Source organism: Lepidothrix coronata, unplaced genomic scaffold (assembly GCF_001604755.1).
Source record: "Lepidothrix coronata isolate B3197 unplaced genomic scaffold, Lepidothrix_coronata-1.0 Scaffold24, whole genome shotgun sequence".
Lineage (NCBI taxonomy): Eukaryota > Metazoa > Chordata > Aves > Passeriformes > Pipridae > Lepidothrix > Lepidothrix coronata.
The window spans coordinates 3,227,138-3,244,666 of NW_016690204.1; the positions used below are offsets into that span (position 1 = coordinate 3,227,138).

General features: G+C 46.3%; 1 protein-coding gene across 1 annotated transcript in view; it reads right to left on the reverse strand.

Moving 5' to 3' along the window:
* GSG1L (GSG1 like) overlaps window positions 1-16,418 on the reverse strand; it is a 58,910-nt gene extending 42,492 nt beyond the window's left edge. The window contains exon 1 of the mRNA XM_017809117.1: window positions 15,264-16,418. Within this exon, the coding sequence (XP_017664606.1) occupies window positions 15,264-15,564 (301 nt within the window). The 5' untranslated portion in view covers window positions 15,565-16,418. The remainder of the gene's footprint in view (window positions 1-15,263) is intronic.
* Window positions 16,419-17,529: the final 1,111 nt, after the last annotated feature.

Consider the following 17,529-nt stretch of genomic DNA (forward strand, 5'->3'; position numbering starts at 1 on the left):
ATACCCAACCTGAACTTCTCTGGCTGCTCTAGCACATTTCTCATCATTCTTTCTCTGGTTTTAGGGTCGTGAACAAGCCCAGCTCTCCCCATTTCTTTTCACACGTGCTGTACTTTAGGCCTCTGACCAAGAAATCCAGAGAAATATAAAAACTATAAAAGAGTTCTGGAATATAAAAGAGACTGTGTTGTAAGTAGGAAACATTCTCATCCAGAGCCTCGGAGTTTTAGGACATGAGGTGTTTCAGGAGTGCATTGACATAAACTCAAGAGAATACAGGGAGAATGACCTTTAGATTTGGACTTGATATAAGCAGATTAAGCAGGATTTTTCATTCTAGCCATATGGATCTGTGGTTTGGGTCTGGTTTTGTGGTGTGGTTTTTGTTTTCCTTTTCCCCTTGTTTTTTTTTTTTTTCTTCCCCCAGATGTAAGCCATTATTTTAAAGAAAGTTTTCTTCTAATCTGACTTCAAGCTAACTGGCTAGCACTGATCATCTCTCACCTCTGATTGCAGTGAATCCAAACCGCAGTACTGGAAAGTTTTAACAAATACCTGACTCTCCACCATGTTATCCCAAGACAGGCAAAGGGGAATGGCATTTGTTACTGCAGGAACTGCACAGGCTGTTCTGAGAGCTGAAATGTTTTGATGAGGCAATTCTCCTGACAAGTACGTGCCACACACTTGGAAGGGCTGGAAGTTCTGGACTTCCCAGAATTTTCTGAGTAACAGAAGGAGAAGAAAGAGTATGGAGGTACGTGGTGCCTTTCAGACACATGGCAAGGCACAGAGCCTTTCTGACACGTGTGGGTGCTGAGGGAGCTGATGGTACGAGGGTGTTTGGCTGCAGGTGCCTTGTCTGCAGGACAGGAGGAGAGAGTGTGGTCACAGGCTGTTGGGAGGAATGTGCATCCTCCTCCTCCCTGTAACCAGCTTGCCCAGAACACCATCTCTCCCAGGAGAGATGGCTGTGGTGAGGCCTCCAGTTTAAATAATATGGACAGAAAATGCTGGAATGTCCAGAAAAAGTCCTTTTGGACTTTTTTAGTACAAAGACTGAGAATAGACTGGAGACAGGGAAGCTTGGGAGGATGTCACTTCACTTCCAGCAGCTGATGTCTGGATTGTGCCTGTCTTGCTGCTGAAGGTCATTGGAAGGAACTGCACAAGCAGCTCCTGGCACTTCCCTTTGTTGTTCCTGTTGCTGGAGCACTGGAAACCCCTCCTCCATTTTCAGTGGTAACCACTGGTGGTATTTATAGACCACATCCATACTTCCCCATGCAGACATGCACCTTACTGAGGACTGAAGAAGTCAGCAGTGCTTTCACTATTCCTCTTAGGATTTATTCTAAGTTATTTTTGGGTATCTTGTATAACTGATCTCTTAAGCCCTCTTAAGTTTAATTTTAGACTTGGCAGAGTTTATCCTGCTGTGCTGTCCTTTTCCAGATGCATCTTCTCCTCCTAACCAGGCTCCTGGAGAGTCTTCAGAGAATACAGAAAAAGGCTGTTTAGAGAAGCAACAAGAAGAGTGTCTAGGATTCATCCCTCTGAGAGTCCTGCCTTCACCCATTTCTGGCTGTGATTCTGACAGAGAGGAAAGCCAAGGAGTGATCTCTCCTGAAGTTCACTCACATATAGAAGAGATATGACCTGGCTTGAATTCTCCACTTCCATGCAGGAGCAGCGGCTGTGAACAGTGCCTGAGGAGGTCTGTGGAGCTCAGCAGTGTCAGGGAGCTGCTGGAGGCTGAGAAGAGAGGACTCACCAGCCACCTAAAGATCCATAACCAAAGCACTTGGCACCAGCTTCTTCTGTGTCTTCCCAAGGGTGGGGTAGAAACACCATCTATGCAAGTTCCTGCAAACACACTCCCTCCTAACCAGACTGGCTCTGCACGGGCTCAGCTGAGTCTCTGCTGGCCTTCCTGAGAAGGGCTGACGGGTCACAGGGTCCTACCAGTCCAAAATTTACTTGTAGTTTTCTCTATTCAATCCTAAGTAATTAATCCAATCCTGTATGTGTGCATGTCTATGTGTGATTGTAACTTGTCAGGGAAATTCAAACAGAAGCAGCCAGGGGGTGGGAGGAGATACATCTGGAAAGACTGAGCTGGTGGGTGGGAAAGAGTTTTGAGGTCTTGATATGGATAACAGACTTAGAGCCCATGAAAACATCTCAGGGACCATCAATGGGATGTGCCTGTGCGTCTCCAGTGGGACAGGGTGTGCATGTTTCAGCAGTGATCTCCAGACCTGCTCAGGCACAGCAGGGAGAGGAGAGAGTTTGCTGATGAGGGTGATGTTTTTTCTGTGGATGTTGGTAAAGGCACAGCTGTCTCTGGTGGGTCTGTGTGGTCTGACATGTTAGTGTCATGCCTGCTCACATGTGTGTGTGTGTGTGTGTGTGCGCACCTGCCCCTTGAACACAGGCCCAACCTGCGTGGGGAGGGGTCCAGCAGCAAACAGTCAAGGGACAAGAGGTTCCCTGGGCCTTAAAATCCCTGGGCTCAGCTTCCCAGGAGCACATTTGGTGTTCCCTCAGACTTCTCCCATCTCATGGCCCTGCAGCTGAGGAAGATCTCTCAGCTCTGCAAGGCAAATGCTTTCCAGCTCCACAGTAGTTTCTACTGAAGAAAGCTCAGCTTTGGGTTTCTGTGTGTTCTTATGAAACAGTTACAGGAAGATGTGGATTTGATCACTGCATCAGTGCCAGGGACACAGAGAAAAGTTGTGGCAGCACAAGGAGATGATCCTTCTGTACTGCTTTCTGCTGCTCACAATGTGCTGGGAAGTCCAGAGCTTCCAGCCCTTCCAAGTGTGTGGCATGTACTTGTCAGGAAAACTGTCTCATGTCTGCAACATCCAAACGTTTCAGGAAGGAGTGGAAGGCTGTGTGCAAGGCAGGCACTGCAATGGCAGGGCTGTGCTCTGGAGCAGGGAAAGGAGCTGGTGAGAGCAGGACTGCTCCAGGGATGGGACCACAGGGTAGAGGGGTCACCCATGGGTCCTGTCACCTCAGGTAGGTACCAGACCTTTCCCTAGCATGTGGAGGTAGTGGGGCTGCTCCCTTACCTTTTCCTCTGGAGAGCCCTACTCCAGGGTCACACACACTTTGGACAGCTGGACTCTGCAGGAGGCAAATGCTTATTCCTTGTGCCTTCCTTGGGCAGAGTCCAGAGACAGCTGCCCCTCCCTAGTCCAAACAGTAATTTGAAAGCAAAACCTACCCAAGAGAAGTGGCTTTTCCAAATCCCCCAGGTTCAATCCCACCAGAAAACTGAGACAAACATGTCCCATAGAGCCCACAGGCACCACAGAGCCACCAGGTCTCATGTGTGGAGTATCTCTGGGCTGCCTTCCCTGCTCTGCTCTGCTCTGCACACCTTGTGGGCACAGTCACCCTGCAGACCAGGGGTGCCTGGCTGCAGGTCCCAGCATGGATGCAGGCTGGCATTCCTCTGTGGGCCTGTGGAAGGCACTGGGGAGCAACTGGAGAGCTACACAGGGCAGCTGAAAGGCAGGTCTAGAGGCTGGGCAGCACAGAGGCTGGGTCTGAACTCCAGCACACAGCTGAACACTCAAGCTCAACGTGCTCACTGGAATCTGTCTGGCTTCAAGCCTTGGTGAGACCTGTGTGTGTTCTACTCTTTTTTCCACCTAAAATATGTGATTTGTTTGCTCCTGTCTTCAGGCCCCCACGCTGCCCAAAGGTGGTTGGATTTGGCCAGAGAACACCTCAAGAACCTGGTGGGTTAGGCTGGAAACTGGGAAGAGAGCAAAATAAAACACCTAAAAAAGCTTTGCCTTTAAGACAATATTCTGCTTCTACTGTGGCTGTTGCCATAGCAAGGACCAGCAGTTGATGTCCTGGATCACACTTATCTGTCCTACGTTCCTGAGTTCTTTCTTCTGTGAGCCAGGGATAAATGGCTCATTAATAACCAGAGCAGCAAAATAAAAACAACTCCGAAAAAATCCTACTTTGTATGTCTTCCAATGACACGGTTTGAAAATATTCTAGTTAAATAATTTGACTTAAAAGAAATCCGGTAGCTCTGACTGAACTCTGTTATAACTCTGCTTTTCATCTCACCAAAAAAAAAAAAAAAAAAAAAGAAAAAAGAAAAAAAAGAAAAAGCTGCCTGTATTCACTTACTCTGCATAAAATTTTACGAGTTCAAAAGTACATTTCTGATGGAAATTTAAATGATTATGTTTCATTTAAACAACATTCCCTTTTAGTAACACCCTGGCTCACAGCCTGTGACAGACAAGGTCCCTTTTTTTTTTTCCCAATAGGCCCTAACAAATCTTTATCTCCCCAATTATATCTGGAGTCACGTGGTTCTGATGAGATCTCACATCATCTACTGAGAGTAAAATCATTGTATTTGCCTAAAAAAAGCTATAACCCACAAGGGATCCCAGCCTAGACGAGGCTGAGGACTCCAACTACAACTCCAGTGAAAAAAAGTACTACATTAGGGAAAATACAGGTTAATGGGCTCACTCAAAGCGAGTTATCAGGTTAATTAACAACTGAAATATTCCAACTTTGATTAAAGTGATCCCAGACAGAGTATTTAATTGAATTGTTTTTTAATGAAAAATCAAGTGTTACTCTGCAAAATCAACATTTTTCCAGCTGACCCTGTTGATTTTGCTGGAGTGATATTTTCCTCTGGAAAATAAACAAGTTTATACAGAGCTGCACTAAAATATGTCTTGAACGATGCAGACAATTGTTTTCTCTCCCTCTGGCAGCTGCCACTCATTGCTGCTGCCCATCAACATTTCTGCTACTTATAATAACATGAGAATTTGTTCAGTTTCTCAGGCTGAGTTTACTCACAATCTGTTTTGGCTTTGGGGTTGGTTTTAGATCTGAATACTTTACTGCTGTTCTCTTGCAGCAAACCCAAGCCCTTAAAACTTCCTACCTTTAAAAGTGGACAAGTTAAAGCTTCCCACTTTTTCGTTTCAGGTGTGCTTTTCCCCTCCAAAAAAAAAACCAAACCAAAAATCATCGAAGTTGGTGATATTTCCATCAGAAAGGTCCCATCCACACAGTGGGGTTCCCCCTTGGTTGGTGGGAGCAGTGGAGAGCTGTTCAGAGCAGTGGGTGTGGGCAGAGCTGGGAATGCCCAGGGGTTGGTGCTGCCTGGCACTATGTGCCATGGCAACTGCGTCTTCCACACTGAAACTCTCCCTGATGTGAAAAATCTTGCACAGTATCTGAAAGCAAACATCTCCACAGGCTGCTCTCAAATCATGTCTAATTGAAACACAGCCAAGTCACAAGATTCAGCTGATTATCTTGGTAAGACCTGATGGATGTGTACACACATCTATCATTTGGAGAGCTGGAAAATAGTTCAGATTTCTAAACGACTGGAAGAACTGAGGAAACAATAGTGCTGAGAGAGGTTTTCAATGACTCTGGTGTCAAATTAGGGCTGACTTCATAATCTGGAAAGCATTAAAGCAGACAGAACTCTGAGTTGCTTGAAGCATTTCAAGCCATGGAATGGGAAGGGGAGGGTTTCACCTGCTCCCCCCAGATGTGACCATCTGCCACACACTGCTGGCTCTGTGGGAATGTAAATATGCCAAAACAAACTAGTTATGGGCAATCCACTATCTGTGGGACTGCAGGGTTGCCCAGAAAACTGTAAAAGACTAGAAATGATGCTCTTCACAGAGGATGCAGCTGATGTAGATCCCTCACTGTGTGAAGCATGACATGCCTTCTACCATCTCCTATGGGCTTTAGCTGTTCCATCCAGGCTGGTGACTAACAATGATCAAAGGAGTAAATAACTCATAAGACCTTAAAGCCCTGATTACAGATGAAATATGGTTCCATAGCTCTCACTCCTTCCAAATATTAGCTGTGGATCAACGTGGATTCTCTTTTGGCCATGCCAGTGCTACTGTCCAGGTAACACCCAGCCAGAGTATCTGCACTGTGTCTGTGCTTTATCTCCAGAGGTTCATGGGCAGGGCAGGCAGAGCTGAAAGTCTCTGACAGCAAAGAAGGAAACTCCATTTCACAGATGGGATTACTCCAGAAAATGAAGACATCACAAGCTGACAAGTGCCAAAATGGAAGGAAAGAGGTCCAGGACAGAGCCTTACTCTCATGGCAGGACGTGATGCTGTGAACATGAGTCCTCAGGTTGCAGCTTGAAAGATGTGCAAATGACTGTAGGGCAGAGGCAAAGGGATTTCTGGAGGGGACCTTGAATGTCAGAGCCTGTACTACATCAACCTGTATTTCTTCTCCTCAGTTAACACCATAACAGTATTTCTTCCCTGTTTTGTCCATCTATCTGCTCCCTGTTCCTCTTAGCCGTTGCAATTTAGGCTGCCTGTTTCCAAGTGAACTCCAGTACCTTATCCCACCTTTCCTGCCCAAGATGTTCAGTTGCTTTTTGGTTTGAGGTGTCCTGTTTTTCCAGGCAAGTGCCCCTGCCTTGGAGTATGGAAACTGAGATAACTTTAACCTTTGCTCCGTGACATCTAAAGGAAGTGAACAGCAGCACACTGCAAAAGAATATCCAGTTTTTGAAATCAAGTGGAAAAGAAATGGTGCTTGGATTTCATCTTGTGAACCTTATTTCCAAGCTTCTGCCTAATAACTTTGCAACAAATTCTCATTTAGTGTTTTTTGTCTGCCCAGGGGATGCACAGTGAAATCAGGCTGAATGACAGTACGAAGTGTTTTTTGGTCTCTCCAAATCTAATGAGTTTAAATATGGTGCAATGGCTTGTAAGCATAGTTTGAGTCCTTTTCCCCACCAAATGTAGCCAAATGGAAGGTGGAACCCATTCAATTTGGTTTGCCTGTGACTATCCTACAAGCCATGTCATTCCATAGTAATAACATCTTCTGTAGTCATTTCTAAGCTAGATCAGCAAAGATCTATATTCCCATTTTGTTTACCAACGAGAACACTGAATGATATTATATCAATTTGTGACTAACAGGAGATAGTAGCCCTATTCCCTGGTGTCCTGGTTTTGGCTGGGATAGAGTTAATTTTCTTCCTAGTCTCTGGAACAGGTTTTGGATTCAGGATGAGAATAGTTGATAACCCACTGATGCTTTGGTTGTTGCTGAGCAGTGCTTACCCTAATCAAGGACTTTTCAGTGTCTCATGCTCTGCCAGAGAGATGATGAACTAAAAGCCAGGAGGGAGCATGACCAGGACAGCTGATCCAAGCTGGCCAATGGGATATTCCACACTATAAAATGTCATGCTCAGTATATAAAATGGGAAGAGTTTGCTGGGAGCTGCCAAACACTACTTTGGGATGGGATGGGCATTAGTGAGCAACTGTACTGTGCACCACTTTTTTCTTGGGTTTTAGTCCTCTTTCTCCCTTTTTCTCTATTTTTATTATTTTTTGTTGTTGTTATGTTTTACTTTATTTCAATTATTAAACTGTTCTTATCTCAACCCACTGTTTTTACCTTTTTCTGTTTCTCCTCCCCATCCCAGTGAGCGAGGGGCTGAGCACTACTTGGTTGCCAGCTGAGGTTAAACCAAAACAACCTATACATCCCCTTTTTGAGACCTGTCATTAAGCCAGATCTTCCAACCCCATATAAGGAAAGTTTTAAAACCAGGATTGAGTCTGGTGTCGTTTAAAAACCATGGGGATACCACAATGATTGGTATTCCATCCCTTATTTATTTCCATAGCCCTGAATGCAACTGTTCATATTTTGCACTGACACTGAGGTAAGGCATCTCAGTTGTCTTTGAAATCTGGCACTTATGTGTTAGTCTTCCAGCACTTTGAAGTTTATTCCATTTACAAGGAAGTAACAGAACTCCTCAGATGCTTCGTTTAAGGCTACTGGGTTAAACGGTTGAGCACAGACACATCCGAAGAGAAAACAACACAGTGCTTGCTTGTGAGGTAGAGTAACATATCAAATAAGGAGCAGTTAGCTGCCTGGTCCCTCACTTTGCTCTGTTATGAGGCTCAGCCTGCAGGGACTTTATATCCACAATTTATGTATGATGGATGTTCATACAACGAGTCTGTCTAGCAGGATCAGGAGGACCTAAAATCCAAAACTCCCAGAGCACCACAGACACAAAATATCCCCAACATCCTATAAAAACCTGAATGCCTACCATAAAGCAATCACCACCACAGAAATCATGTACCACGGGAAGAGAGCAAGAGTCGTGGTGAGGAAACATGAATAAATCTGTGAATTCCTATGGCCTGGCCTAGCTCATCCTGAGAGCAAAATACCAGGGATTTGTCAGGAGGAACTCACAAGTGCTTTTCTGAAACGGATCCTTCCCCATGCTGCAAAGGAAGGCAAAAATTTGTTAGTCTCCCTGTTATCTAGCCTGAGGGAGATTTCCCTTCTGATCCCAAATTAGATCATCAGTTTAATGTTCAGTGCATGAGCAGCCATACCAATTAGATACTGGAGCTGTAATAATGTCAGTGGCAGCAAAGCAGCCTCCTCACACACTGCCTCCACCTGTAGCCAATTTCTGATGCTTTAGAGGAGGCATAAAACCCTCCAGAAAGTGTGACATGAATTGAGGCAGCAGCTATTTTTCTCTTGGCTGCCACTGGTGACCAGCAGCCACCCTGGAGCAGGACACGGACACGGCGTGAGCTGGGCGGGCCAGGCGAGACGCCTCCTTTCAGACCTCCTTAAGACACCAACAAATCAGCTAGGCAGGACTTGCTCCAAGCTCCCTCATGCCAGGAACATTCCTCTTCTCTCCTACAGTTCTTCCTGTGGCTTTAGAAGCACCCATTTCAGCCCATGGATTTCCTTTGCTCACACTGCCCTCTGTGGAGGTGAGGTCCAGAGACATTCTCTGGGAAGCCCATCCTTGGATTTTCACCCCTTTTTCCCCCAATGAGAAGTTACTTAAGTCATATTATTTTCTTTTTTCATATATATATAAGGTATCACCACATCCCCTCTAGCCCTTCAATCTGTTATACTGAAGAGGGCCAGTTTTCTCTCCTTGAAGGAGATCCTCTTTTCCTTAACTACCTTGGGAATCCTTCCCTGCATCTATTTCACCTCCCCCTTTTTCCTACCATAATGTGGCATTAACAAAAGGCGCAGGTGTCACCTGTGCCTTGCACTGTGGTGCTGATTTTTCCCTGGAATAACACCTTTCCTTTATATGGCAGCACTTGGCAGCTCACAGTCACCCCACAGACAAATACTGGTCCCAACTTGGTGCTTCTCTTTTCCCTGCAATTAGTAACTACCTGTGACCTCACAGAGCTTTATGCCTTGGCATCTGGTGCTTTTAACCTTCTTTAAAATGTAATACTGTTCTTGCAACTCTATCAGACCAGCTCACATTTTCAGTTATGCAGAAAAATCTCTGCTCTGTAATGCCAATGTTCCCAGATTTTGTGTCACAGCATACGTAAGAAACACAGTCAAAGTAGGATTATTCTCTTCAAATTGAGGCCTCTGTGTTAGGAATTGCAAAATCTTACACAGATTCCTCTTTGGCCAATGAGGAAAACACATAATCTGAGGGCTCAGTTGGTCCCATAGGAGGAGCAATGTAATCTCCCCAAGAAGTGCTTACCACTGTACTCTAATGATGATGATCATCACTTTAGGCACAGATACCTACACGTGCTGATGTCCATGGGATTGCTGTAGGATTCATCTTTCCTTTATTTTTTTTAGGTGACACAAATTGTATCCCTAGTTAATTTGTTCCTAGGCTGCAAATCTCAGCAATGACAGAATCAGACCCAACCCTGAATTTCAGGACAACTAGAAATACAATCACCCTTTTCGTATTACTTGCCACAGCCTCTTTGTAAGACTGTCCTTTAGTCAGCTTACAATCTATTTATCCCCATCATAATAAATAAAATAAAATCTGCAACACAGGTTCAAGCAAAAGGTCTGCTTGCTTCACTGTCTTTGTATTATCTCCAGAGACAGACATTTAGGGAAGAACAAAGGTGTGAGCATAGGGTGGTTCTGCTCATATATTCCCCTTATCTTACCATACTGCATCGATAGTTTGGGGACTTCCCAGTCAAGGGTTGCTCTCAAATCATCATGTTAGTAATAGAAATGGATGTTTCCTCTCTGGGTCCATGCAATCCCCAGTTTTTCCCTCCACAACATTCCCTGTAGGAAGGAGTATTTATTTTTGTCTGTTCTGCCTTTTTGTTCTTAAATCACGGAAGCATCAAGGATATGTCTGGTCTGATCTCTGTCATTCTCACTTGATCCCCTCCAATATCACATCTCTCTGTACCTTGTGCCTTCCTTCCAGCCTGAAGTGGCTCAGGCAGTTTAGCACTCCCCAGTGTGGAAGCATCCCTGCATCTGTCACCGTGTTCTTACCATCCTCTCCGGTCTCTGTAGCTCTCCTGTAAAGAATTTTCGCTGGGACATTCCATCAAACGCTTTTTTGTAAATCCACAGAGACTGGGTCTAATCCATTACCCTTGTCTAAGAAGTGATTCATCTTGTTAAAAGATTTACCTTCAATAAAGCCCTACCTTTGATAAAACCCATTTGTTGCCATGTACTAAGTGCTTTCCCTGAAAACTGTCCTAAGATTCCTGGGTCAAGTGGGCCTGTATCACTTTTTTTCCAGTATTCTTTAAATACAGTGATGTACAGATTCTTTCTATTAAACCTGCATTTTCATGTACCAATTATTTCAACATCCTCAGATGGAGATTATCCAGGCCCCCTGGGTTCAGTTCCTCTAGTGCTGGAAATTTTATCTTTAATATAGAGCTCTACCTCCTCAATTCCTTTTACCACTCTTTCCTTCCTAACAATTTAGAACTAGCAATTTTTACATTCCAGTCAGGCAAATAAACCTGCCAGGTTTCAGTCATGCCAATTATATCGTATTTCTCATAATCCAGCAAGAATTCCCAATTCCTCTTGCTTTTAATTACATACTCACAAGGTGCTTCTCCTGGTCCCTCTCTGGACAGCCACCTGCAGTGAATCACTGTGATATGCTTATTATCACAGGGGGGTGGGGGAGAAGGTGATGCAGAACCACTCTGGAGCTGTCAAAAGGGTATGGCAAGTTCTGGTCTTTATATGTCACAGATTTACTCATTTCTGCAGGATACACCTCTCTCCTTCTCTGCTTCCTTCTCAAGGTGCACTTAATGTCCATAATTATGGCTCATTTTGATGCATCCTTACCTACCATCTAAATTCCATTATCTACCATTTACTCCTTCACGAGAGCTAAGGAATATTTGCCACAGAGCATACAAAGAGCTACAGGACCCTTTGCCCTCAAAAATCAATCCAAAACCACAAAACAAGCCACACTTATCCATTCCTACTCTTCTGACTGCTATGGAGTATGGGAGCATGATGGAAGGGCTGTTTATTTAATGGGACAGTACTCTTGAAAGGCAACTAGGCAGCTGCTTCTCCCCTTGGTTGTGTATGTTAATACTGAGATTGCCTGTTCATTGGCAACGAAATCAAGATCTGAGTTCATGGTGGTTTTTTTTTTTACTAACATCAAAGCAAGCACATTATTGAGCGAAACTATCTGACTTCTTATTGTTTCCCAGCTCTCCAACTCCTCTACCTCTTAGGATACCATCTACCACCTTACCTACTTCATGTGGTAATTTTTTTCATGGCATGTGTGTTCTTGAGTCGTGGAATCTGCCAGCTGGTTCAGCACTGCTGCTGTTGGTACATCACTGCTCTGGGATCCTGTGCCCTGTACTGCCCGAGCACAGCCCCAGACTGCAGCTGTGCAATAAGATACACACTCAAAGTCACACTCAAAAAGAAATTAAGTGATAGTGAGCTTGGCTCTGAGACATCTGGCCACGGCCAAGGAATTCAGAGCCAGGAGGAAGCCCCAGGTGCAGTGTGTGAGGGCAGAACAGGACCCATGACCAGCAGAGCCTGTGGGATGTGCTTTAGCTTCATCCCCTTCTGAGCTTAGATGCATTTCTCCTACAGAAGGTACCTCCACCTGTGTGGCATCCAAAGCACTAAACCCACTCTGAAAGGGGAAGCCTTGTCCTCTTTTTGGTAGACGTGGATTCAGCACACTTTTGAGTCAGAAATTGTGCTAAATAATTACAGGACACCCCCACCAATGAAATATGAACGCTCCAGTCCCTCTGTTCCCAGAGGAGATTCACAATTACATTTCTCAGGTGCTAAATGCTTTTTGAATTCTTTAGCTGTCCCAGACATGCTGGATAAAAATAAACTCCCGATTCACAAATTATTTCAGAAATAATCACAGCATTCAATCTCTGTTAGAGCTGTCAGTGAAAACTAGAAGCTGGCAACAAGAGGAAGGCACGCTCTGCTGGGCTCTGCACAAAGTGGATGACATGCTGTTTGCACCTCAGCCTCTGGAATCTAAATGCCCATTGCAGATAAACAAGGGGAAGGAGAAGACACTCAAAAATTGGTTTGCTTGCAGCCTAAACGTCATTTTAAGGTGTGACTGTGTCCCAGCCACGCCAGCCAACTGGAAGCCCTGGAGTCCTGTTCCTGGAGTTCCTGTAGCATCAACCTGCTGGGAACCGGTCCTGTTGTGTTGGCTCTACAAGATCTGCTGTGTTGCAGCTGCACCAGTGCAGGGAGCAGAAAGTTTTGATGGTGTGACTGGAGGGAGAGAGAAATCAAAAGCCTGGTGGCTGGATGAAGAATGTGGCTCACAGCTGGGCAAGTTTGGAGGCTCTGGATAGTTTTGACAGCATCATGATCACAGGGAGAGTTACTGGCATTCACGTGTGCCTGGTGGGACTCACACTGCTCAACTTCAGACATCAGTGAGTCAGTGAGGAACCAGGGATGGGATGGGAGCTGTGGGAATGGTGCTGACCATAGACTGTGGCCATATGTTCTGCTGACAGAGGTGTGAGGCTGTGAGTGGCTGCTGAAAGGACTTTGCCTGGAGGAAGGCTGCTGCTGCAGTCACTCTCAGTATGCTTTGGGTAAAGCTCTACGAAAGATCTTATTGACAGTATACAGTGCATTCAACTGGGGATTTTTGCTAATTAGATACACTACTGTTTAATATAAGTAATACAATACTATTTAATACACACATGGTGAGTGTATGACTTGTGATACCTGCAGCGCTGGGGTCAGTAAGTGTGCTGTGGATGGTGTGCTGAGCCCATGGGATGGATTACTCACAGATATCTTGAGTGGGGTGGCTGTACATACAAGCATGACCACTGTGCTGCTGGATTGGGGCTGGGTGGTGCCTCAGATAAAATGATCACCAGTCAGGCTGCAAAAGGCCATTACAACATCCTGACAGTCTGGTATTACAAACCTGTAACTCTGAATGAAAACCTGTCAGTTATTTTATGTTGACACTATTAGGGACAAATTTAGACCTGTGTCCATTACATTGTTCCTATTCTTACCAGAAAAAAAATATAGTAAATCTGAATGAGGCAGCTGTCTGTCTAAGGCAATATGTCCCTGTGCCTGCCTGGATTATTTGCAAAGGTTGGTCCCTCCTGGTCTGCTAACTCAAGAGTACTTTCCCCCAAGTTAGTGTTTCAAATAAGAGGAAACACACATATGGCTGCTGTGGTGGTGTGGGGAGGGAGAAACAACCCCTTCTCTCCTGCTTTCACCATAACTTTCTAAAGCTGGCTTCCAGCTCTCTCCTGAAATCACCCACTCCAGCACAGCTTTGTTTACCCAGTACAGAATAGATCACTGTATTTCTCTTCTCCCACAGATAACTCACTTTTCTGAGTGGGCTAGAGTCACACAGTTACAACTTATCTCACACATACATCTTGACTTGGAAAGATTTCAATATCTGCTAGAAATATGGGCATGCTTGATTGTGCCAATTCCAGCTAAGATGCTCAAAAAGCCAGAGAGTCTTAAGCTGCTCACTCAGGCTGCTGTGGCCTAAGTTGATTCTCAAATAAGTAAGATAAATCATCCTTTGTCTGTGTTTTTTTTTTTTTTCCTTACATCAAGGGGGTTGCTTTGGTGCCCTCATTTCAGCATGCAGCTGTTTATTGACGGTCTCAGGGCTGGAGTTCATGAACTTTCCTTTTCTTATATTAAATTGAGTTTTAATGACCAACTAATTCTTGAAGCACTATCCTCAAGAACACCAGGGAGAATATGTAACACACAGCCCTGTGGGATGGAGTGGGCTGTGAGCACCTGCCCAAATTTGCCCCACTTTATAGTACATCCCTACAGAGCACTTTTGCCAGGATCTCATAAACTTCCCATTACCAAGAGATTGTGTCCTCAGAGACGTAGGATATTAACTGTTCCCCTCTCCCAGCAGTGGTGAAGGACCAACTCCCCAGTCTCCTCCTTGGACAATGGCAGGATAGGATGGAGACAGCCCAGCAAAGAACCAGTGTCCACAATCCATCGCCTCATACTGTGTCACATTTGTAAACTTTATTTTTAAGTCACATAATCTAGAAAAGAGCTTTTTCTGAGGCAGAGTTTGGATGTTTGCTCTACCAGAGAGCTCTGGGTGCAGGGACTGTCAGGTTGCACCTGCTGAGACTTCCATGGGTCCCATGGCAGCTGCCTGCCATCCACCCTCCAGTGTTTGATTTCTTGGTAAGTGCCAGGGCAAATAAATGCACCGAGAAGCTGGAGAGATGCCTTTTTGAGTGGTTCTCAGTAAGTAAACGGCTGAGCAGGGAACAGAAAGGAGCTTTCTTGTGCCCAGTTGTGCCCTTTAACTGCCATTTCTCTACTTCAATAAACAAACCATCCAGGAAGGGCTTGCGGGTGGTCACCTCCTAAAGGGATGCCAGGAAAGAGGCAGTCTGGGCTAGAGCGTGATAAAAACTGTGACCTCTGTGCTTTCCCTGCCATTCAGACCACCGTCCTCGGGGCAATCAGAATTAGATGTCAGAACCTCCTTAACAACTCCCGGCCGCTGCCTTTTGTGCGCTCCATGGAGCAGCTCGAAGGGAAGCGCTGGCCAGTGCCCGGCTGCAGTGCCCATGAGGGGAGCACACACCGCTGCTCGGGGGCTCAGCGGGCTGGAGAGCACAGACCCTGCACCAGCCAGCAGGTGAACAAGCAAAATCCTTGCTCTCGCTGGAAACAGGTTGCTTTTCAACAAAGAACTATTAAAATCCTGCCTCTCTCTGCAGGGCGAATCTGCTCTAAGACACAGCACAGAACAGCCTGTGTGTTTATCGCACCGAGGCAAACACAGAGCTACACAAGCTGCAAGGAAGTTGTTTTATACTTACCAGCAGCATTGATATTTTCCTCACAGGAGTACCAGATCCCGGTGTGGAAATACCTGAAAAGGAAGCGGTCATCTCCCGTCTCCCAGCTGTAATGAACCACATTCTGGTTCGTCTCATTTGCAGTCTCATTCCCGCCGTAGTTGAGGCAGTTTGTCTTCTTCTCTTTCCCACAGCTCGGCTTGGGGACCCTCTGTGTGCCCTCACACCAGTGGGTCGTGATAAAAGCTGTTGTAGAGAAGAGGAGAGCCATCAGATTCAGACTCACTGCTAGCAGGGCTCTGCATCTTCGATTTGTCTTCATGGTAAATCCGCCCTCCCTCCCCCTCCTGCTGAGAGAAGAAGTCAAAGGGGTTTGTTTTATTTGGGAGAGGGGGGGCTTTCAAAGCCTCTCACGATTCAGAATCCAGTTGTCCAGGCACCAAAACTCTCAGCTTCTCCCAATCTGCTGTTGTAGCGGTGAAGGAAACGCTGCAGCCAGACTCCCATTCTTCCCTTCACTTGAAATCCTGCCTTTGCACGTTAAAGGAGCAGCTGCAGGCGCGGGAGCGGGGCCGTCCTCTCGGAGCCGGGGAGCTTCAGAGCGCTGACGGGATCGCAGAGGGTCTGCCTCGCAGAGAGCACCAGGAGCGAGTGAACATCTGCTCGGGTACCACACATGATCCCAAGGGGCTCCGCAGCCTCCTCCGCCGGGAGACACCTGCAGGCTGCGAGACTCGCTGTCCTCCGCTCCCGTAGGATGGGCAGGAGAACTCAGCGGGCGGCAGGGACAGGGACAGATGCTGCTGGTGCTGCCGCCGTCCTCGGCAGACCTCGGCGACCACTGCAGCACACGGGCGGCTCGGCCGGACTTGGGGGGAGGCGTCACGGCTTAGTCCCGACAAGAATTATTATGTGGAGCGGTGAACTGCATTTTTCATGTACCGGAGGATAGAGATTCGTCCAGGAGGAGGAGGAGGAGGAGGAGGGATCGAGTGGTACTTTAGCATTTCTGCTCTGAGCTAGCGAGTAGTAAATCCGGGGTTTGATTCTGCTCTCAGCACACTGGTGTAAATGTCTCTCTTCAGGGGCTTGCTCTGGCAGTCAGCAAAGCCCTGGAGGAATTTAGATTTGAGTGTGTGATGAGTGAAACCCACATCTTCCACGACACCAAGTGGAGCCCCTTTCTCAGCCTTTAATTTCCAGACAGAGCACACGCAGATGTTCTGGCTGAAGTAGATCCGTAGGAAATTTTGTAGGTCCTGGTTTGTGCAGATGGAGAGAGATAATTAGAGCAAACCCTGGCCTTTACTCACCAGATGGCAAGGCTGTGAGAGCAGGGAGCACTACTTAATATCCCATTTCCAAAGAAATTGCCCTATCGTGATGGTTGTCTGGGTTGTAGAGTTCCAGACCTCTCTCCACGTTGCTCAGAGATGTCTGGTGAACACCAAGTGCCACGAGGAGCAGGGCACCTGATGTTGGTGAAGGGACAATCCCTAAGACCCTGTGCCCAAGCACTGAGCTTGGCCGCACTTGTCACACAACAGTTCTGTGTCCTGAGCAAATGAATGCAATTTTCTGTGGTGAAAAATCTGCATGTGCCTCCTGGGCTTTGGACGGAGTGATATTTCCTTCCAACCTTGTTTGGACTCCCTGCAAGGGCCTTGGGAATGGTTGTGGCCTCTCAGAGCAGTCCAGCAAAGCCTGAAAATAACCATGCAGCCACTAACAGAGGGACAGTGCTCCCATCTCACACCCTGCACTCCATTAAGGCAGCACATGGACTCCACATTCCAAGCTCCTCCTGTGCCTTACTGCCTGCACACGTGACATGTGGTGGCACTTTCTCCAGCTCCTTGAAGAAAGCCAGGAAGGGTGAGGGGAAATTTCTCCCTGAAGCCACCACATGGCTTCAGGGACCTGTTCCTGCCTCCCTGATGCCTCTTACAGATGGCCATAGGACTCTGTTGTGGCTCTTGTTGGTGCCTGTTCTGGACGTCTGGACCCAATTGTTGATGAGATTTTCCACTATTTATACGCACTCACTTGGTTTTAATCACTTTGTGTTATAAATAAACTGGAAAGTTACCAGAAAACTTTTGTGAGAAGACTCACACAGCCTGTGAGAACAACTGTGATGGCAACTTTGGAAGGTTACTGAAATAGCTTTGTGCTGCAGACCCTTCCCTTCCTAAGAGCCTTCATTTTGCTGCTCCTGTCTGCACATGGTGACAGCCACCTCCCCAGTGCCAGGTTTTTTCCAGTGGTCTGCACTAGCAGAGTGGCT